The sequence below is a fragment of the Ursus maritimus genome, unplaced genomic scaffold (genome assembly GCF_017311325.1).
Source record: "Ursus maritimus isolate PB19 unplaced genomic scaffold, ASM1731132v1 scaffold_17, whole genome shotgun sequence".
NCBI lineage: Eukaryota > Metazoa > Chordata > Mammalia > Carnivora > Ursidae > Ursus > Ursus maritimus.
Window position 1 is genome coordinate 50,616,116 of NW_024424119.1, and position 24,097 is coordinate 50,640,212.

General features: G+C 41.5%; 1 protein-coding gene across 9 annotated transcripts in view; it reads right to left on the reverse strand.

Moving 5' to 3' along the window:
* Positions 1-24,097, reverse strand: part of MAPKAP1 (MAPK associated protein 1) — a 235,598-nt gene that overhangs the window by 55,100 nt on the left and 156,401 nt on the right. For 7 of the 9 annotated variants that reach the window (XR_005835250.1, XM_008698765.2, XM_040631895.1 and 4 more), the window contains one exon: positions 4,786-4,893. The exons of the other annotated variants lie outside the window; for them this stretch is intronic. Coding sequence is in view for 6 of the 7 variants with exons in the window: in XM_008698765.2 (XP_008696987.1) it covers positions 4,786-4,893 (108 nt within the window). In the remaining variant the exon portion in view is untranslated. The remainder of the gene's footprint in view (positions 1-4,785; positions 4,894-24,097) is intronic. 9 annotated transcript variants of the gene reach the window in all.

Here is a 24,097-nt window from a genome sequence, read left to right on the forward strand (position 1 = left end):
TGTCTAGCACAATGCCTTACAATAGAAGGCCTGAATAAGTGATTTAAGAAACATCTTTTTTTTTTAAGATTTTATTTATTTATTTGACACAGAGAGAGAGACAGACAGCGAGAGAGGGAACACAAGCAGGGGGAGTGGGAGAGGAAGAAGCAGGCTCCCAGCGGAGGAGCCTGATGTGGGGCTCGATCCCAGAACGCCAGGATCACGCCCTGAGCCGAAGGCAGACACTTAACGACTGAGCCACCCAGGCGCCCCTAAGAAACATCTTTTGATGTGGTTGGTATAAAAAGTTATGACCATCCCTCCTTGGAAAAAAAAAATGGAAAGACTTATATCCAGCCTTGTGGCAGTGTGCGCAATCAGATGGTTTTACTTAGAAGGTACACATCTCTCCTGGGTCACCAAAGAGTGGAAAGTAAACTGCTTCTAAGTTCTCTGGTCTTATGACACAGACTTACAGACTTGCCTGCCCTCCATTCCCCTTCCTCCCTCCATTCTGTATCAGTTCCTCCCCCCATCACACACCTCCTTGAGGGCCCCGACAGGTCTGTGATTCCAGACCTCCACATCTGTGGCCCATCTACTCTGTCAGCCACAGAACGCTGTTTTCATTATTTATTAATTATAGTTAATGTTTACTGAGTGTTTATTAGGTGCCAGGCACCATTCTAAGAGCTTTACGATTATTAAAACTTACTGAGTCCTATCAGCCTTATGAAGGCAGATAAACTACCCAAGAGAGGTTAAGTAAATTGTCCAGGGTCACACAGCCAGTAACTGACAGGGCCAGAATGTGGACTGAAGCAATCTGGCTCAATAGCATAGTCTCTTAAACACTGCATAATAGATGCTCATAATTTAGCCATAAAATGGCTTTATGGACAGCAAGCCTGTCCTGATCAAACATACCCGTAGAAGCAAAAAAAATTCTATTTCTGAAATATTTTGTTTCAATCCAACTTCTTAATATGTAGCTATGGGAGAACAATATTTGTTTCATTGGAATTTCTACTTAAACAAAAGATTTAAAAACCTTCTCTAGAAAATGAATAAATTGCTTTTATAACTTACTTCCATTTTACGAATATCAGTTATAATATTCCACTGATTCCAAACCACTGACTGCCTTGTGCCCTTTGTAAATGCTGGAAAGGGCTTCTTTTATGAACATTGTGATTTTAACTCAGAGTGAGAAAACTGGAATTCTTTGAAGAATGAAAGAAAATGACACGGAGGGAGGGATTACCCACTTAAATCAGGTAAAAAAAAATTAGATAAGCAAGTTACAAAAGGGGTGTGTTGTTATAATTCTCCCTTTGGTGTGCCATGGTGTAGCACTATACATAGTTTGAGATTTTAAGTGTCATAAGGATTGTTAAACTAAGAGCTAATCTTATTTTTCTTTTTAAGATTTTATTTATTTGACAGAGAAAAAGCATGAGAGACAGAGAGAGAGATAGAGCACGAGCAGGGGGGAGGGGCAGAGCGAAAGGGAGAAACAGACTCCCTGATGAAGAGAGCCCGATACAGGGTTCGATCCCAAGTCCCTGGAATCATGACTTGAGCCTAAGGCAGACGCTTAACTGACTGAGCTACCCAGGTGCCCTAAGAGCTACTCTTACTATGTAATCTTTATCTGTGTGAACTTAACTTTATTGCTTGTTTACTTTTTCGTCTTAGAAAGTCATGCATACTCATTATAGAAACTCTGGAAAGTATAAGTAAAGTATAAAGAGGAAGGAAAATTAATTACCCAGAATCTTGTCAACCAGAGACAACCACTATTAATATTGCGTCATTTTCCTTCTATTTTTTGTTTTGTTTTTACATACTTGATATTAGTTTGTATGTGTTATTTTATATCTTCAATATTTTTCCTCCTTAATATTACATCAAAAGTTATTTCTCCCATTGTGAAAACTCTCAGTACACACCTTATAATGGCTGAACAATATTTCATATTTCCCGAGATGATTATCCTTTTAATCTGTAATTGGGGCAAATTATCTTGACTGTTTTGTTTTGTTTTGTTTTAAGTAGGCACCATGCCCAGTGCATGGCTCAAACTCGCAATTGTGAGGTCAAGACCTGAGCTGTGATCGAGAGTCAGATGCTCAACTGACTGAGCCCACCCGGGCACCCCTTGACTGGGTTTTTCTAATGTCACACTAACCTTGTACTCTTTGAATAAACCCAAGTTGGAACTGGATTCAGTTTAATATTTTGTTTAATTTTAATTTTCTGTGTTGCATAGTCTTTATTAGGGTTTGGTAACAAGACTAAGATAGTCTCTCAAAATGTACTAGAGAGTGCCACTTCTTTTTCTATTCTTTGGAACAGCTGATGTAAGACTGGAGTTATTTCTTCCTTAAGTGTTTGGTACAACTAGCCAGTGAAATCATCTGGGCCTGATTTTTCTTTGTGGGAAGGTTTCCAATTGTGAACTCAATTTTCAAAACAGTTACGGGTATACTCAAGTTTTCTATTTCTTCTTGTGTCAATTTTGGTAAGTTGACTTTTTTTTTAAAGGAATTTGTCTTTTTCATCTACATTTTCACAATTTTTTGTATGGAGGTTTTCAAAATAATTTCATATTACCTGTTTAATAACTGCAGATCCTTGATAATAAAAGCATATCTCCTTTTTATTTTATTACCATTTGTTTCTGTTATTTCTCTTCCTTGTCTTTGATCTATTTGATCAGAGGTTTAGTAATTTATTAACGTTTTCCAAGAACTAAAATTTTTGGTTTTGATGTCCCTAAATCTTCTATTTCCTTAATTTATGCTCTTTATTGCTTCCTTCCTATTATTCTCTTTACGTTTCTTTATTTGGTTTCTTTTCTAATTTTTTGAGCTGAACGCGTAGCTTACTACTTTTTGGCCTTTCTTCTTTCGTAATATATGAATTTGAATGCTATAAAATTTCCTTTAAATACAGCAGCCCTCAAATTCGGATGATGTCAGGGTAAAATTGTTTGTAGGTATTGATCTCAGTTCTTTTGGTTCAATCTTCTCCCACATATAGGCCATTAATTATTTTCTAGCTTATGCTTTCTGATGACTTTATGGTGATGATTTGTATATTTTAATCAGCTTTTTAAGTTACCTTCAGTGGGAGAATTTGTTCAAATTACTTGGTCTGCCTTTACCAAAATGTGATGTGCTCTGCACAATTTTCCAATATAGGAATATACCTTAAATTATCTAACTACTCTTCTAGTGTTAGATAATATAAATATCTAACAACTATCATTACACATATATATTTTTTGCATTTCAGATTTTTTTCTCCTTAATACAGATTTCCAAAAGCAGAAATGCTGGGGAAAACATTTTTAGGTCTCTTGATACTTTCACAGTTATATTAACTTGCATTAGTCACTGGTGTTTGAATATGCCTGTTTCTCCTCCACAATAAGGACTCTTTTTTAAATACCCTGCTTATTTGACATGTGAAAAGTATTCCACTGTTGCTTTAAAATGTTTTTATCTTATATTGTTGATAGGGATAAACATTCTTTGTTTACTACTTATTTGAATTTTTGTACCATTTGGGAATCCAATTGATTTTTATTTCTTTGCATATTTATATTAGATACTTATAATTGGCTGCAGACTGTGGGGATACCAACCTTCTGCCTTTGAGAGTTTGTTGCTAAATGCAAAGATCATGTTTCACCATCCTGGTGAAATTTGTGCAGGTCTCTCCAGCAGAGGCTATCAGGGCCCCTGGTCAATGAATAGCAAGCTGGTCTTGCTTAGAGGGTCAAAGTGGCATGACTAAAAACTGCCACTCATTCGCTCATTCAATCTATATTTACTAGGCTCCTACAGTACTGGCCTATAGTGGATGATGAGTAAATGTTTGCTGAAATAATGAGGGACAATGTGTATGGGTCAAGAATACCCTCACAGACCCGACAAACTAATGGGGGAGAGAGACATCAAATGATCATTGAGAAAAATATATAATTATAAGCAGAAATATATATAATAAAGAAAAAGTCGTATACTCTGTGACAGAATAGAATAGGGTACCCAAGTGAGGAATGGATCATGTTTAGGTGAGGGAGGTGGGGTGATCACAGGTGGCTTCTTTGAAGATGTGACACTTGAATTGAGACAAAAGATGAGAAACAGTTAACCAGAGCGGGGGAAAATGTGTTCCTCATAGAAGAAATAGCCTGTGTAAACGGTCCAAAGCAGGAATGACGGCAGAGAGTTGGCTGCCATAATCTCAGTTTTCACGTCCTTGTCCCTTGAGTCAGTGGGAGTGTAGAGGAGGGAGTGGCAAAGATTCACAACATGGAAACTAAAGAAGAAAGGAACTGAAGTTTTAAAAAGGCTTACAGCATAGCTCTAGGAACCATTACACTGTTTCCTGCTAAGGAGTATGCAAACAGAATTTTCTAAAACTAGAAGTCTGAACAGTGATACTGACAGGGCCAGTTGTTTTATATAAAAATAGTCTTTGACTCAGAAAAGGCCTCATATTTATTTCTAAGCTGTTTCCAGGGCTGCTCCTAATTTAAGAAGATACAGCTTAACAGAAAAATATTAATCACACAGTGCTAAACAGGATGCAGACTTTTTACCAAAATGCATAAAATCAATCATTTCACTTTAGGACACACTTTTGGCACAAAGGCTGAGATCTGCCTTGGAAAACAAAGTCATTTCAAATCTGCCTAGAGAAGCCAGACCAGTGAGTGTTCCCAAACACAGGACTCCTAAGCATGTTTGCAACGGACAAAGCGGGCATGGAGCGAGGAGGCCAACGTACTGTTCTCTCGGACCAAGCAGAACTCCCATGCGCTCTGACTCTCCAAAGTGCTCTCCAGGTCCACGGCGACATTGGGCTCACTCTGCTTCTCCAGGCGGTACTGAGGGCCTGGAAGATCAAAGGGGCAGGAGGAGGGGAGGAAGTCTGAAACAATGAATTTAACATTGAAAAAACACCACATACTGGCGAAAAGCTGATAAAGCATTAGGGAACCGCTGAAGTCTGTCTGGGGGGTTCTAGCTATCCAAGATGGAAGAGTTTGGGTTTTTTTTTTTTTTTTCCACAAGGTTTTACAAACTTGTCTGCTCTATTATCAGCTCCGTTTTTGTTCAGCTCCCCCAAACAAGGTGAGAGGTAGATGGCTTTTGAGCTGGCCTGACTTGGAATCACAACATGGTTACATGGTTTCTCAGATATGAGCAAGTAACCTGCCCTCTCTGAGCCTCTGTTTCCTAATAAAATGGGGGGATACTTATACCTTAAGGATTATTGTGAAGATTACAGATGATACAGGAAAAATACTTAATAATGCACCTGCCTCATAGGAGGCACTCCTACAGAAGTACTTATTAAGAATCATTATATATAATGACTAACCAATTATAAGCAGGAATAAAGTATGGTTAGAACTCTAATATGATGACAGCCCAAATTTTTTAAAAAATTTAAAAAGCAGGTGAGGTAAAACAAAAAATCTCTGATTTCTGGGTTATGGTAATAGACAGTGGCTGCTGATTCATGTTTTTGTTGAAACATTCACGAAAACACAAAGACATGGGTTCAAAAATACTGAAAACCAGGACTACTAGCTAGCCTGTGTCACACAGGGGGTTCTGGCAGATCTTAATAAAACACTGGGGCATTTTATACATTTATTCATGTATTTCTTTGTCAAGCCAAATGACAATCTTGTTCTTCTCAGATAACACCCAACGGGTCCAATGATCAGATTGAAAAGACTGCTCCTGTTGTTAATGGTTATTGAAAAGATTAGAGGCATAAGAAACTGTCTTATTATTTTGACTATGAAAGGTGTGTTTGGTCAGACAGAGGGGATGTGTAAGAGATCTGAGGAAAGCATCAGAGGCCTTCCGGGGCTCCCAGGCGGAACATATTTTTAGATATGTTCTTCAGCTGTTGTCAACTTGTTGTTATTCACATCCAGTACTACTCCTTCACTAGTCGGAGGCATTTCATTCACCTCCTCCATGTCATTCTCCTCCCCTATGTTCTACATTCATCGAGAGCACTGTCATGTCATGTCAGTTTCATGGGACAGTCTATCTTTTCTCTAATTGGTATGTCATTAGCAAGTCTCAGAGTTCTTACACATGCTGGATCTTCTGTACACTACTTATAGCTCCTAAACTTTTACTAAGTCAACAATGCTCAAAACACTTACCTAACTGTTTACACAAATACTCAGAAGCCTACACAATTCACATAAACTCTAATACACTATATTCAGGTTAAGAGGGTACTGTATTTCAACATTATACACAGTTAAATTTTCATTTCAAAAGTATTTAGCAAATAAAGGTATGGAAACACTGGTAATTCCTAGTCTCCAATATCTGTCACCTATCACTGACATTTGTCAATTAACCAGGCATGTTTGCTGAGGATTCCTGATGCCTCCACACTCACTGGGGGAAAGTAATCACAGAAAAATCGTGCCCAGTTGAACTGTCAGAAAACTGGTGAGAAGATTCCTATGCACCCTCTCCTTTCCCTCCTTTCCCCTCCTAGAACCCACCTTTCATAGCTGTGGGCCTCTTCAAGCCCTTTAGGGGAAGGGAGTTCCCACCGAACCTAGAGAGCTGCTTTCTAAGACACCGGCCTGTTAAACTATCTTGGACTGCCCCACCCCCAGTACCTCCCAGCAACACAGTGTGCCAGACACTGACATCCACCTCTATGAATTTACAGTGAAATTGGGTACAGAGTTTAGCTCTAATAATTCACTTTTTTATGATGGCCAAAATTTGGGAACACACTAAATATAACAACAGGGGCCTGGTTAAACAAAACAGTGTGAAAATTCATAAAGATATTAAAAGTGATGCTGCAAAAATACTTAATTTTATAAAGCATGTTTATAATATGCTACTTTATGAAAACAGCAAATTATAACACAATACATGTAGGAAGATTGCAATTGTGAAAAAATACGTGTAAAGTCACAGAGGAAAAAAAAGACCACAAGGTTATTTCCAGCATGTGAATAGTGCTTACACTGGATGGTGGAATAATGAGTGTTTTTATTTTTCCTTAATGTTTTTCTGTACTTTTCACATTTCCTATAATAAATAAAGGCTACTTTTATAATTTAAAATACATCATATATACTTACAAGTCCTCTGATTTCTTACTATGCCATTTTTCTGAGGATACCATAATTATCACACATTGTGGATTCTCTAATGGATCTCTCCCACGTGATAATTTAATCAAAACCAGACATTTATCTGTTTATGTGGATCGCTATTTGCATCTTAAGTAACCCTGCAACCTAGGCTTGCTTAGTCGGACTCTGAGGGCAGTGTACAGGGGGCTGGGCTTCTCAAGCTGTCTGCCTACCTGACAGCTGGACTGTAAATAAGCCACCACTTTCCTGATCGCTGGGAGTCAAGGCCTGGCTGCATCCGGGTGTCCTTCCAGTCTCTGCGGCTGCCTGGGAAACAATGACGAGGGAAACCAGGGGAGGCAGGGAGTACTGGGAAGGGTTCCTAGTCCTTAAACATGATGAGCCTCCTACACCATTCTCAAAGCCATAACTGTTATCATTCAACATTACTCTTGTTTCCTGGGTCTTGCAGATAGTAGCTTTAGGATTTTCTCCTTGAAACCTAATATGATGATGACTCTCACTTACTGAATGGCCATTATATGCCAAGCTTTCTACATGTTACCTTAGTGTATGCTCACAACAACTCTAAGAGGCAGATATTATTATCCCTATTTCACAGATGGGGACCCTAAAGGTTGGCAGGGTGAAGTAACTTGGCCAAGATCACAAAGGTAGGAAGCAGGGCAGGGGAAATAAAACCCAAGGGTCTTAGGCTCTAAAGCCTCTGTGTTTTAAACCTTTTTTCCTCTAGTAAATATAAATTACTGGCCAATTATAAAGAGGCCATAGTTTATACCATAAGTATAGATTTTTGCAGATTTGTAGTTTCATTTGGGTTCTGAATCACTTAACTTGTGGTTTCTGTAAATTCAAAATGAAAATGACCTGAAATAATTTATTTTTATGAAATCCATACATACTGATTATCCTGTCCAACGGCTGTATCCTGGGTCCTTAAGAAGACAGGATCACTTTATTTTTCCATCCATCCAGGAAGACTCTCTCCCTTCATCTTTCCTTAAGAATATTCCGACATATGCCCAGTTTTGTCATTAGCTGAAATTTTGAGTGTCATTTTCTGCCCTGGGTACTCTCCTTGTTCTTCCACAAAAGCTAATGACCAACTTGGAAACCCATTTCTGAGCTTAGCAAAGGACTATTCGGGTCTTGACTTTGGGGAAGGCAGGGCGGCTAAGCTGCAGATGAGACTTGAGATCAAAACCCAAATGGAAAACTGCCTCTTAACAAATATCAATTTCACTCTTAATTCTTACACAAACAGTGGATAAAATATCTCACACAGAAAGACTGTTGCACACATTTTCCTCCTCTGAAAAAGCCAGATGGATAACTTCAGGCTACATCATGTAACGAGAGGCAGGGTATGTATGAGAAGCAATATAACCTGGTGGTTAAGGGCATGGACTTGGGGCCACATTGCCTTGCTCTAGTCCTGGCTGATCAACTTAGCTGTATGACTTTGGGGCAACTCAATCTCTCTGTGTCTTCATCTGTAAAATGGGAAAAATAATACCTCACAGGCCTATCTGAGGATTTGATGAGTTAATAGTTAAAAAGCAGTTAGAATAGCATCTGCTACATTAATAGTGTTATAGAAGTGTCAGCTATCCACCACAGCCTCCTCATGGGACTATAACAATACTAAGATATCGTAACATAGCAGGACCTGCTACTGTGTAGTGTGCCAGGTACTGTGCTAGGCCTTTTATACAGATCATCTGATTTATCACCCTAGGATGTAAAGAATATGAATTCCATTTCATGCAGGAAGAAACAGGGACTTACAAAGGCTAAATAATGAGCTCAAGGTCCCATACAAAATGGAAGAATGAGGATTCATAGCCAGGCTGCCCCAGCCTGCACTCTGTAATATGTACAAACCATACTGCTTCACTCATAACATGTTCTTAATAAATGTCTGATGATCATAATCAAGATTATGATAACCCAGACCTACGAGATCTATCAACCTATAGTTTCTAACAAATTCTTAATTTTCATGCAGCTAACATGGGAGAAAAAGAAAAAATAGCAGCCAAAACCACTTTAAAAAGACAAGCTGTGAGGTCAGTTTCTATTAATATATTTTTGCCAAGGAAATGATTATATAAAATATAAAAGCCTCCTTCACACTGAACCGGACATAGTTTTCACGGCAACATCCACCTTTAGAAAGAGGTTTTTTAAAATGTCACAGCTGTGCATGAAGCCACATGCCCTCTACTTCACAGTGGATGTGGACACAAAAGGAAGATTCTGGGAAGCAGTTACTGTGCAGTGACAGGAAAACCTGCTTGGGCATTCCAATGATGTATTTATTGCAGTAATACCATGTCACCGGATGGTCTAAGAACAAAATACTGCTCCGGGCACTTTGGGAGGGATCCAACTTATAACACCCAGGCAGGATTTTTATGGGATTTCGTAAACCTGAGGCAAACACCTCAGCACATAAGTTTCAAAGAAAATCTGAAGTATCTGTTGGATGGTGGATACATACGTGGTCAGTCCAGCTTCCTCTATCCCTTCAATCCTAGACTGAAACATAAAAGGTTTTAGCACATAATTCCTTAAGAGCTGAGAGCCAGCTGAGAGTTGGAATCCAGTGGGAAGCAAATGCAGAAGCCCGAAGAGAGGGACCATTGCCTCAATCGCTCTGCATCTTACTTCTAAAGACAGAGGGGAGAAACTTCCTTCAGAACTCACTCTCAGGAAAAAGCTGCACTTTCTCGGAGCAACTGGTTTGCTCTTTTCTATCTTTAGACAGTTTAACATAAATCTTGTAACTAACTGATAGTTTCCCTTTCTCCTTTGCCTGTGAGGAAGCCCAGCACTAAACATGTGATCCAACCATGCTGACTGGGCATGCATTTCTCTGACAATTAATCTTCCGGATCTTTATTTTCTTTTCCTTTCATGTCATCTTTCAATTCATGTATTTTTATCGTATTATAAGGATGTATATATACCAAATGCTCTTTGGCTTGAAGTGAGATATAAATGAATTAACTTTCACTATTATTGCTGAGCACCGGAACAAGTTTGAGGACCACCTGTCTGAAGAAAAATGATGAAGTCAAAGGTTGAATACTTCCATGGATGTGCCTTCATGTCAGTCATTTTCCATTCACCAGCTTAAAGAGCTGCTTTAATCTGAAAGAGCTTCTTGTAGCCAGAAAAAGATGAAGTATGAGCCAGTAAGAGGAAAGGACTGGATTCCAGGTGTTCGCGCACTCTCAGGGAGCAACAGGGCCAGACACGCATTCTGGGGAAGTTACTTAGTCTCTGTGTTATTTTCTCATCTGTGAAATGAGGATAACAGAACCTCCCTCAGAAGGCTGCTGTAAAGATGAAGTGAGACAATCCTCGACTCCTTCGGCACCAGCGCTCTGTGACGGCACCTACTATTGCTAGTACAGGCCGGAACAGAGCCGACTGAGATGAGGTGCAGGCAGACCCCTAAGCCAAGAGTCCCAACAGGCTAACAGCCCCATGAAGGAAAGATACATGATGGCAGGGAAAGTTGGCCTCAAAACAGATGTCATATCCTTTCTCATGTGTGTCCAAGGTAGGGGTGTAGGGGTGCAGGGTGGGAGAGGGTGCATATCTTTTTAAACAATCTTGCTTTTAGGCTACAAGATTAGACACTTGTTCAGCAGCCAGATTGCTAAGGTTCCCTAGGTTCAGGTTCAACAGAGATAGTCTAAAAATGATGAGTAAAGGTCATGGAGCCAACCATGGCAGCACAGATATCAAAGGACAGACAATGTGACAATGCCATCCACGCATCCATACCAACAAACGTATCCTGAGCCTCAACAAGGACCCAGCCACAGAGATGAATGATCAGTGATTCCTGCCCTCAAGTAGGCTGGGGGAGGTGGCAGGACACACAGGAGCAAAGGGCCCAAGTCAGTGCTCCTTCTCAGGCAGAGCTAGATGAGGTGCTGTGAAAGCACAGAAAAGGCAAACAACGAACTTCCTCTACCCCGAGTTGGAAACATCTGAGCACAGTCTTGAAGGAGGACTCAGAGCCAGTGAGGCAGGGAAAATACCGCATTTCTACAGAGGAAACAGCATGTCAAAAAGCAAGGAGGTACTAAAGAACCCACACAGACCAAGAGAAATTCAGTGTGGAAAAGGCCTCAGTTCTGTTGGGGTGCGAGGGGAAGTGGGCTGGGATGCTTGGCCCAGACTGTTGGTCAAGGCCTGTTAGTAACAGATGCTAACAGAGCAGGGAAGCGACATAATCAGCTTTACACTGTAGTAAGATTCTTCTGGTGACACTGTGGACAATGGGTTGGAGGAGTCTGGTGGCAGGGAGGCCCATTCGAGGCAAACTGTGCCAAGCCTGGCCTGCTCTATGGCAGGGGCTGGCGGAATCCCGAGTTCCTCACTGAGCCAAAGCCACCACTGACAAGCTGATGCTGTCAATATCAGAGCTCAGACCCAACATCAGCTATTCTGAAATGTCTGCATTTAGTGTCCGTGCCATCGCTTATAACTCTTCCTCTAGGGGAGACTATAATCATTTTCTGCTTGATCTTAATGTAAGCACTGAATTATATTCAAGTGATAGCCACTGTAGCTTATACTCCCTCTGAGGCTCAGATTGGATAATTTGGAATTTAAATAATAAAAAAGGAACAAGCTGACATGACAATAAGGTCACACTTTAGCCTCTTCTGAGCCAATACACAATTTGCTCTCAGTGAAACAGCCGAATATAATCAAATTAAATACAATTCCTATTACAAAAGAAGAAAGACCAAGGCTGTTCCAATAAACCAATTCTCCTGCCTAGTTAAACTGCAAAACCTTCAGGAAAGGTTTTGAAAGCATGACCCATCAGTTCTAATTTTTAAAACTTATCCTTTCAGTCAAGACTAGAAAAAGGCCCATTCCAACTTTTATCTTTACTACAAAGTGCTGTTATCTTGGCCTGATGTCAGGAGCTCTATCTCTCTTTCTGCTGACAAGCAGAGACGAGAAAGATAAGATTGGAAACGAATCTCACTTCTCTGAGTAAATAAATAATCAATACTCATCTAAATGTAAATGAGAAGAGAGCCCCCTCTGATAACAGCACTCTTATCAGAGAGCCAATTTTCTTCAGACATTTGGCCTCAACCAAATCACCATCATTCAGCCCCAGCCTAATGGCAAAAAATCGTAACTAAATTGAACCGATCACCAGAGATCAACTAAGTTTGGCCCTGGCCACTTCAGGTTCAAATGTTTGGGAATGCAATTTTGCCCCCATTAACTTTCAATAGCAATGAAGAACAGACTGGTCAAGGGGCCAGTCTGTGCAATAAACAGACCCCAGAATGGGGGTGGCTGGAGGATGAGGAGTGGGCTTAAGTGTTTAAACAAGGCCAGAATGGTGGCCAACCCCAAAACCATGCAGGGAAGGCTCCTGCCGTCCTGGTGGGGAGATGGTATTCTTTGCTATCATCACAGGCCTGGCTGAAATTGAGAAGACATTTAATTTGCCTGATGATGATGGTTAACTTTATTAAAACATGTAAATAAAGGAAAAAAAAGATATTAAAAAGCTACGGTAGCTAAAAATAACAACGTTCAAATGATCAATTTCCTCCAAGTAATTTGTATCAGACTTACATCTGACCCAGCAGTGCCGCACTGACCTGATTTTACTGAAATAAGACGCCGTCTACAAGACAAATCACTTTAAAACCACTGCGCTGGGGTTTCCATTTCTTTGCTGCAAGACTCAATTCACTGCTGATGAGAGTATTGGGGAAATTATGACCATTATTGATAGGACAGCAAAACCACTTTTACACAGTAGTCTTCAAGTTGACAGAAAGCTTGTAGTGGACCATTAATGAAGGTGTCAGCTAGAATCAGAAATTAAAGACAAAGGCTGGGAAAGGCCTAATTTTTAGAGCATGTTAAGGACACCAGAAAAACAGAAAAAGCAGACATTCATTCTCTTAAGAGTAATAGGGCCTAAGCAAGGATCAGCTGAGGAGCAGGCTGTTTGCCTACAATTAGGGAAAGGAAATAGGGCCTCTTTTTTTGCCTGGCCCTGGAGCTCCTAGAGCATAGTTTCTCAACACTATCTGCTTCAAACCTTTATTAGCCAAAGGAGGCCATGACTGTGTAAGACAGAACCATTTTTGAGAATTTTTGACTAGTTTTACCATCTCTGCTCCCACTGAGTATCTAATCCCAGAAGGTGGACATGCAGTGGTTAGACAATGGTTCTGGAGTCAGAAAGACCTTGATTAAAATATTGGCTTTTTTACAAGCTATGTGACACTGGGCACATCAGCTGATCTAAACCTTTGTGGAGTAACTGCAAAGATTATGTGTGACGCGATGTCTACGACATAATAAAACACTCAATAAGTGTTATTATACTGCTATGCAAATTTAACAAAATCATCAATTTACTCTTTCTTAATACAACAGTGAGCGACACTGAGGATTTTCCTGGCCCTTAACAAAGCACTTTATGTGCATTAGCACTCTGAATCATAAAACTCTACGAGGGAGGCCCCATTATAATCCTCTTTTTACAGAGGAGAAAAAAAATGTGGAGCAGTTAAGTCATGTGTCCATAGCATGGCCAGGACAAGAATTCAGATATATGATTCCAGAGCCTATGCTCTTAACCACACTATTATGCCGTATTCCAGAAAGAGCATGTTATAATCTTCTTGATTTGGGGGTTGGAAAAAAGAATTATAAGGTTGAGATGATTTATTGGCTCAGAAAGCAGTAAAGGTGTTGGGTGGGAAACGAGGTGGGAAGAGAGAGAGTAGTTGGTCTAATGGGGCTCAAAACTGAGGGCTCCCCAAGCCCTCACAGCAGGCACCCATTCGATGGGCACTTAAAGTAAACACCGGCTGCTTGCCCTGTTTTTCAGGGTGAAGGGGGACTTTTTTCTAAGTTAAATGATTTATAGAGTCACTGCCTCAATCCACAGTTCTGAAAGTATGATTTCTTTAGGGTTTAACTATACCCATTTCTAGTCTTGTTACAACTTTTTTATTGCGATAGAAAACATTTACTGGAAATATGTTACTGCTATTACCAGGTCATAAAATAAAAAGAAAAATAGTTTATGTATTGCCATCATTTCCAATCATCAATCAGAAAGTGCCAAGAGGAGGAAAGGAAAGGGCGTACAGCCGAGATTTCCTTCTTTGTGTAGGAGAAAATGCAGGAGCATCATAATTCTTTAGAACAAATTTCTTCTTGAATACCCAGTCTCACAGATGGGCTCCCGGGAGGAGTAGGGAGGCACACCTTTTGGCATCTCCCCTCCTCTCTGCAGCCCTGCCTGAATCCCTGTCAGAATCAAGAGCTCTTTCATTGCAACTTCCTTGGGGCCTTGCTTCTCTCAGTGTATTGAACATGCTGGATTAGAAGCATTTCTGTCTATTTGTCATTGTTTCCCCCCCATTCCTTCAAATCCTTGAAGATGAGGGTGGAGGGGCTTTTTAATAAAACCAACTCTGTATTCCCAGAGCTCCAGGACAGCAACAGGCTCTTTGTAGGTGCTCAATAATCTTTGTTCAATAGAACGACTTCAACAAGGTGGCATTTAAAATTGAACAACCTTGACTCTTGACCCAACAAAGGAATCTATCCTGAGAAGCATTACTCCAAGTATACAATGATGTATGTTCAAAGATGTTCACTGTAGCACTGTTTTAAAATCAAAAATTGCACAGTCCAAATATTCTTCAGCAGGAAATGATTAAATAAATTACAGTGTATCTATACACTGGGATGTTATATAGCTGTTAAAAAAATAAAGTAAGTTAATAAGACATGGGAAAATTCCCATGATACGCTACTGAATTTAAAAAGATATAGAATGTATAGAGTATGCTCCATATTAATAAAGTAATAAAACTCCAGCTATATATGTGCCTTTATATGTGTGTGTGTATTTTCAACAAATACACACACACACACACACACACACACACACAATCTGGAAGGATATCAGCCAAACTGTTCTCACCGATACTCTGTTAACTGGAATTACCTCTGTGCATAGGATGGGATAGTAGCAAAGACAAAGACTTTTACTTTTTTACTTTATAGATTTCTATCTTTGGATTTTTGACAGTGGGTATACGTAGGTATTAACTTCTGTCTTTAAAAATCCGATTTTAAAAAATGAGGTTAAACAATCTTAGAGGTGATTCCAGCTAGATCAGACTACAGACCATGTCCTCTGGAGCCACCCGTGACATCACCAACTCTGGCTCCTCACAGACATGGGAGCTAAACAGCTGGGGGCCCAGGAACAAAAATGGCATAAAGCCTCTTCATGGGTCCCCATGGTTCAGAGTCAAGGCATAGGGTGGACCACAGAGGCTTCTAGAGCTGCCCAAAGGAGCTGAGCAGTAAAGGTAAAGAGGATTGGAACATCTGAGGCCAGGCTGCTGGCACTCAGAGGCTGTTCACAGAGAGGCCATGACTGAAGACCACCGGTCAAATTGTTTACCTGCTGCTTTATCTCCCTGGTCTAGACAACTATGCCTGCCCTGTCCTCCTCCTGGATTCTAGATGGGCTGTGAAAAACAAAGGGTGACACCACGCTGTCTCTGTTTGGCCTATTCAACCTCCCTCTAAGACAGTCCTGATGCTTCTACTCAGACTTTGAGACAAGAGGCAGTGTGTTCGGAGTCCATCTCTGCAGCCTGGGGGTAGGAAGAAGGTCTGGATTTGATCCCTGCCCTAAACTCTGTAGTGTGTGTGTGTGTGTGTGTGTGTGTATGTGTGTGTGTGTGTGTGTATGTGTGTGTGTGTGTCTGTGTGTGTGCGCGCGCGCGTTCTAGGGAGTGCCTTACAACCCCTGCTGATCCCAAAACATTTGAGACAGTGCAGTATAGTGGTTATGAGCCAGACTGCTTGGGTTTGAATTCCCAACTCCACCACTTACTAGCTGTGTGACCCTGGGCAAATCACTTAAACTTTCTATGCCTTGCTTTCCCACCAGTAAAAAGAGGGATAATAATAGTACCTCCCTCTTAAGAGTTGTTCCAAGGACTCTGTAGATCATATGTCTGGGTTTCTGCTTCTTCTGTCCAAGCTTCACTGGGTGGGGGGTGGGGTATGATTCTTCAGCAGAGGCTGGAACGTCTAAATGTCTGCCAAACGGGTCTCATCTCCCTCCCCTTCCCACCTCCCACCTGATGATATAGTAATCCAGAAATATCCTCCAAACCATGCTGTTTCAGCCCTCTGTGCTCTGCTCATACTAGTCCCTCTGTCTGAAGTAATCTTCCCTTTACTTCACTTCCCTGGTACTCGCTCTCCCCCACTCAAGAAGTCAAAGCTGCGTAAGTTACCACCTCCTCTGGACTTCTCTGTGCAACCTGCACTAGGAAGGTCTCTGGCTGGGCCTGTCTCCCATACCAGCTGTATGCAAACTGTGGTTGGAGTGCTGATCTCAGTGCCTCTGCATTCCTGGGGCAGCCATTGCAAAAGGTGTGCTTCAGTGTATCTTTGGTGACTAAGCTGAAATTCAGCCCGCTTGGCTACCGCCCTGACTACCTACCTCGTCCTCCAGAGCAGACTTGAAGTTCCACCTCCAGCTGACTCCGAATGTCCCCACTGACTGGAGAATCATAATAGAGCCCCAGCTCTGACTGAGTTTCCTGGGGATAGACAGGGCTGGTGTAGATCTGTGCTGCTTTAGGCACTGGCTAGAGAATGGAACCGCTGTCAGGGGCCAATCCCACCTCCCCATCAGCTCAGTTTCCTCACCCAGGCCTGCCTTTTCTCACCATAGCAACCTATACCAACATGCTTCCTACCAGAGTTCTCTGAGCTATAACACACAGCCTAGAAACCCACTCACCATCAGAACAAGAAGAGATAAGGCACGGACAACCCAAAACTTGGAGAACGTTGGAAGCTCCTATGAGCTTCCTACACACCACTCCAGCAGAGTGCTGAAGGGACAGGAATGCTCATAGTCCATATCCTGTCACTACCCAGCTGGCATGAATGCACTCCCCTTTGGAGAAAGGAGGCCTAGTATTACTTTTAAAAAAGAAACATTTTTTTTCCCCTCCTTCAAATCCAGGTATCACTTGTTACAGAGGATGGAAACCTTTAACACTGTCCCTTAGCATCCAATTTTTCAATCTAATCTGTTTCTCTTAACTTGAGTCACTGTGACATTACCAAATTTTACATACAGTTATCTGCTACTCTGTAAAGAAATACAGATGGTTTTTGTGGAAATAAACAGTCATTTATTTTAAACAATTGTAAAATAGTTTATGGAAACCAGTGGGGTAATGCATTCAAATAAATGCCAAAACCGGTTGATGGGGCGCCAGGGTGCTAAATCACACTGCTGAGGAATTCAGCTGTGGGGAACAGATAGTAAATCCAGAGTGACAGAATTTCCCGTGATGGCAAAGGTTTCTGACATCCAGTCCAGTACTCAAAAACCACAGCAGTTCAAACCCATTTTCCTTAACACAGCCTTGACAGCCAGCAAAATTAGTGAATTTAGTCACAAACACCTAAGGACAAAAACAAAAGAAGCAAACAAAAAGGAGACTTCATGTGTCTGTAGCCTTTTCTGAGCTATAAAAAACTGGTGACTCCAACCTAAGTCAATGGAGAGCATGCTTAGGGCCAACTGTTTTCTATCATCAGACTTTGTTATGATACAGTGGAATCTGAAGACTTCTATTCAAATCTGCTGATGCCAGAGACTGGCTTGGGTAAACTACAGCTCTCGGAACCTCGGTCTCCTCCTCAAAAATGAAGGTAATAGTTGTAAATACTTGACAGGCTACGGAGCGGATTCAGTGAGGCACCAGGAGTGACTGTGTTCTCTAAACAGCTGGGTGCCAGTGGCTCCAGTGAAGGGGTTGTAACCCTGGGTGGGACAACAGGCTGCAGGGCCTCGTGGGGGCTTCTACCATCTCTCCAAGGAAGTACCACTGACAAGAAATGGCTCAGGCCTGCCTTTGCAGGAACGAAGAGAACTCCAAGCACTTATTTGATTCTAATTTCACAGAAGAATCAACTACGAACATATCAACCTTCTCAAACTAGCTCTTTTTCACTGTAACTGGGTTTCCAATGATAATGCATTATCTCAGTTGTTCATCATACTTTTACTGAACTTACCCTGTGCCAAGTCCTGGGCTAGGCACTACAGATACAAAGATCAAGGCTGATTCTGGCCTCTAAGGATTCATAATAGTGAACAAGGCAGTCACAAGTCTGGAATACTTCTTACTCAGCCTTCATTCCTTGTTGTTGACAGGAAGTCAACTCCCAAGTTCCACAGGCTCTACCCATTTAACACATCTCCCTTGCATTGCTTATCATCCAGCCCCCAGTAATGGCTTCCAACTCTTCTCCTGGCCTCCAGCCATCCATTCTTCATCCTATTGTCAGAGGGTGCTCCCTTAAGGTTATCACTTCCATGCTTAAAATCCTTTCACAACTTCCTTACCCTGCTCTCCTGACCTATTCATCCTAATTGTCCATCTATGTCATCTACAAGCCAGCCAAACTAGTCTCCTCACTGTTCAGTGCATAGAACCATGGTTCCTTTCACCCACGCTGCCAGCTCCTCCAGTCAGTCAAAACCACACCCCCTTTTTAATGGTTATTCCCTAAGTCTTCTCTTTCAGGACCTTTTGCATATGCTTTTTTACATCTGACCCCCATGCCAACATCGGGCCCTACCAGATTCCCAGAATGGCCCACTTCTTTTCCCCACAATAGGGAAAGTCCTACCACTTAACATTCCTCTGACCTGCAGGTTCTGCTTCGAGGCAAGAAGATTTCTGCAATTTAAAGCCAACCCAAAACAACACCTCCTTTCTTTTAATCTGGCCTTGACCCTCATGTCTCATTCAGGTAAGCGTCCTTGCCCCTGGCCCAGCCCTGCTCAGAACCCTGCCCTGGGCTTAGTACCCTGCTAGGTTCTCAGTGTGCCTCTTAGAAAACTGGGCCTGCCCTTGATGCCACCTACCTGCCTGGATCTCTGTTATAAGCTACACATTTAATTTACCTGAATTCAGCTACACTTGTTTGGTAAAAATGAGGAAAAACACAGAGTGAAGAATGACCAAGAGAACAACAGTTTGGAGAATCTCACTTGCCATGACTCTCAGTGATTCAATGAACCACAAGAGTGAATGTGAGGGGGGAGTCTTATTCATCTTTGCAACTACAGAGTTCGGTAGATGTCTAATGAATGACTTACTGAATTAATTGGATGAATGGTAGTGTCTGTTTTGTAGCTCTTCTTAGAGTGTGAGCGTCTTTCTGTGCCAAGTTTGATTTTAGAGTTTAAAGATACGTATATTTATAGCTTCAATGGTTCTCATGCTAGAAAAAAAGGCTAGCTATGTTGGACTTAATGAGAAAAACTGTAGTATGCTGGCCTCTGACAGGCATTATTTTTTTGAGATTTTATTTATTTGCGAGAGACAGAGAGAGCGCATGAGCAGTGGGAGGGGCAGAAGGAGAGCAAGAAGCAGACTCCCCGTTGAGCAGGTAGCCGGATGTGGGACTCAATCCCGGGACCCTGGGATCACGACCTGAGCCAAACGCAGCCGCTTAACTGACTACTGAGCCACCCAGGTGCCCCTGACCAGCCTTTTTAAAGGGATTTTTTTCCTAGCGGTATTTTGACAATAGGAGTTTTGCTCACCTGTTGCCTTCGTGACCTGAACCTGCACAGGACAGTTCTCTGCATTTCTGTCCCTGGATGCTCAGCATCATCTGCTTCCCTGGTCCTTGTTGTCAGGACCTGCAATTTCCCCTCAGTCATTGTGGTCCTTAGGTATCAACTGCCCAGCTGCCCTTTTCCCTGTTTGGGGGGATCAGGCCCTTCAGAGATCGCCTCAACCTGCCAACTCGGCTCTTCTCTGCCTACCTGTCCACCTTCTAACCACCACTGTACCAGCTAGGGCTGTGCTTCAAGTCAGGAACACAGGCCTCAGTAAGCACTTTTCTTACTGCCAGTACCCTGTCTGGCCCCATAATAGCCATTTGGGCTCTTGCCTCAATACTTTCCCCCGGACTGGTAGGACCTTAATGGCATGGTTCAAATCCCAGCTCCACTAAGCTTTAAGACCTTGGGAAATTACCTACGTGCTCTAAGCATTGTTTCTTTATCTCTAAACTGGGGATGATGATAATTTCTAAAGCATGAAGTTGTTATATGGTTTAAATGAGATAATAACACATACAAAGCACTTAGTCTGGTGCACGGTAAGTGCTCAATAATGGCAGCTACCTCACACTATAATAATACAATTTTACACATTTCACCATGTTCAGCTATGAATCTATCAAACTGATAAGAAGCTGAATTATAGATCCTGTTTTATTTTAAACCAATTGTGACTTATAACCCAAGATGTTAAAATATGCTTCTCCTTGTGTTAAACACACGAAACAAAAAGGTAAAAGCAATGGAAAAAATGGCAGTAGAGGAGTCGTGGCTGCCAGCCATTTTCCTTCCTGGGAGTTTTCCTTCTTGTTACATCTATTATCTGGGAGCTAGGCTGTCCTGCTGGCTTTCCATTTGCCTTGCTAATAACAGTAAATCCAGCAGCTTCCACTGCAGCTCCTGTCTCCTTCAGCTGACTCCGAGGCCAATCAGCATTTCCTCTCTCCTAATGTCAGATGTTCCCTGGGAAGTCCTGCTGAAGAGAAAATTTATGACAAAAGTTTCTCCAGCTTTTAACCCTTCTGCATATCCAGCCCCAGATGCAGAGTGCTCCAGAGGAATGCTAGGTCATTCTTACATGTGCATACCTATGTTCTCACTGATGCTTTGCTGTTCTGACAAGGGGCCTCAGACCCCTGGAAAAGCTCAAATGAGCAGCTGGGCAGACAGATGCACACATTCTGGGCCATACGTAATGTGGGCTAAATTTGAGCTGGGTTCCTTAACAGCTACGGTCTCTGTTGAATCATGCCTCAAAGCAGTCATACTCCTAAAAAACAAAGTGTTGTATCACAAAATTGTGAGTATGGCTAGGTCTCCTAACAATGCAATTGAAGAGAGGGGACAGGACTAACATTTACTGAGTAATAAAATAGTTAACAGCTAAGTGTTTGGTGTTTCACATGGATTTCTATTTAATTCTCACAACAATGCTAAGAAGAAGATAGTGTTCTCATTTATAGATGAGGAAAATGAAGTTCAAACAGGCTAAGAAACTCACCAAAGAGCTAGAAAGAGTAACAGAAGCAAGAGTGGAACTAGGGAGATGTTTCTAGAACCCAGGTATTAAGTTTCCACAGTTAAAACTACCAACCAGCAGCCTGTGATCTGGCTGTGACTTTATCTTACTGAAGAGCAAAATACATCAAGGAACTCAGAGAGGGAGAATGACCTGACCAAGGTTACCTAGCTAGGAGTGGTAGGGCCAGCTTTGAATCAATAAAGGGAGCACAGTCTTCTGGTCCACAACAATAATCCCTGAAATAAACTCTCCAACGGCTGCAGAAGATGAGACAGCACGGATGCAGGCTTTCAGGCCACAATGGGGTGGCCCTCCACAGTCTCTTCAGCTAGAGAGAGAACAACGGCTGTCCGCCGAGGCGCAGGCTCTCTGGCAGTACAGCAGCCACCGCCAGGCCCCTACAGACCTTCTGTTCTTGGCACAGAGGGGTCTCTTCACAGGGTTTTCGTTTTTAAGTAAGTTCGAATCTTTAGGGATAGCTACATTCTAGCTCAATAGACTTTTCTGTGATTTCCTTTCCACCTTTCCACAGAGGTTAGATGATATACTTAACCAGATTAGTAGACTCAGTAAACTAATTTTTGTCCCAATTTTGAAAAAAAAAAAAAAATAAAGAATGTCAAAATGTACATGTGACAGCTGTTTGGAACTCTAATGTTATGGAAAAGCAGCTGTTTTCATTTATATTTGAGATATTAGTCATTTTTAGGATGGGACAAGAGTACTCAGCTAATAGCTTGTGCTTTAACCTGCGGAAAATACACGTCACAGAGACAAGATGTTGGCAAAATCACAATATAATGGTTATACTCGTATAACATTCTGGTCTTAAAAGGTTTGGAGATGTTTGCAATGGGAAGCAACTATTTAATAACAGTGTTCTCACAGAAAACTGACATCCACACAACAAAATGGATTGTGGCTTTTAGGAGAAAGGAAGTTACCAAATAAAGTCAAGTAAGTAAAGAAAGAAATCTTTCTAAGCTCTAGAATTTGAAAGTAAGCAGTCTTCTTTTTACAAATTTTAAAAACTATTTTTACTTTTCGCAAAGGAACACGTATAGTTAACTCCTAACACAAGGGTTAGGGGCACCAATCCCCCACACAGCCGAAAATCCACGTAGATATCCAAACTTAACTACTAAGAGCCTACTGTTGACTGGAAGCCTTACTAATAATATAAACAGTTGATTAGCAAATATTTTGTATGGTGTCTGTATTACACATATGTATATGTATATATTATATACCGTATTCTTACAACAAAGCTAAAGAAGATATTAAGAAAATAAGGAAAATACATTCATAGTACTGTACTGTAAAAAAATCCGCACATAAGTGGACCCATGTAGTTCAAACCCTGTTGCTCAAGGGTCAACTGTATACACAGTTTTACTTTTTTATTATTTTATTTGGTTTTTTTTTTCTAGTGCAAAAAAGTGTTTTTATTAAAGCATAGGGATAGGACCTGTGGGCAGCTGCTGTATATACTGTTTAAGAAGTAAATAATACTACAAGTCCTATAGTGAAAAAGTTAATTCCCTGCACATCCCTGAATCCCTTCTTACAGGCAATTACTTCAAAAATTTTTGGCTATTTCTTCTGGTACTTTTTATTAGCATTCTTACTCAGCTGTTTTAAAAATGATTATAAATATCAGACAATACGTCTTAACTTCTGCTGTGGAAGATGAGGAATCAGCATGTGCTCTACCTTTCACACATGCACAGCCCTGCTTTGGAAAGTGAGTTTGCTTTAATTTTCTTTTCTGGAATAGAGTGTATGCAGTAGCTTCTTCCTGTTGGGCACCCTTACTTGATTATCAATGCTTAGAATGTCTGTTTTTGCTATATCCCACTGGCTCCCCAAGGACGCATTAGAGATTCATGTCTTGGGAACCTGGGAAGCGACACTAATTTCAACTGATGTGCATTGTGTTTCATTTTTAAGACATTTACATTTTCATTCGATGATTTAATTCTCGGAGGAAGTTTGATCTCCAATAATCAAAGTGCAGTGAATCTATTTCTGAATAGGAAGTGGGTGGCCTTGGGCCTGGGCTGGCAGGGAGTAAAGCAGCTGTGGACTGCAGATTGGCTTTCACTGGTTCTCCTTTGCTCACTTCACAAAATACATTGGTCACCAACTCCAGGCCAGCTACAGTGCTGGCAAAAAGGAATCTGTTCTCCACAAGGGACTTTAATTTTACTCAAATGAAAGCTCTATTCCCCCATCCCAAAGGAAAAGGAGGGTCCTCATCCTTTTCCTTGGTAGGGTACACACCAACAGCTGGCAAGATCAATGTATTAGGAACTCACTGGGGCAGGCCCATGGCACCTCCGACGCAAGGCTGAGTGGCTGAGGGACAATGTTCTCTCTAGTAGTTTCCAAGGCTGAGATACGGGGCCCATACCTCAGTTACGCTGTTGCTCTGGATGTGATGAGTCACCCACTGCTCCTGAATTCACCCAGCCATTGCTGTCCTGTCCATGTCTCCCCGCGGCAGGGAGCAGTGCTGGTAGTCGATTAGCAGATGCACGGAAACTTGCTAAAGTGGAAAGACTGAGGTAATGCCTGATCGTGGAGGCAAGAGGGACTCCTTTCGGGAGGGGCACTCACAAAACTAGAGACTCAAAGAAGTCTTTTTAGTCAGAAAATGGACAGGCTAAAAGCCAGAAGGGAGTATCCCTATCAAATGTACTGTTTTTAT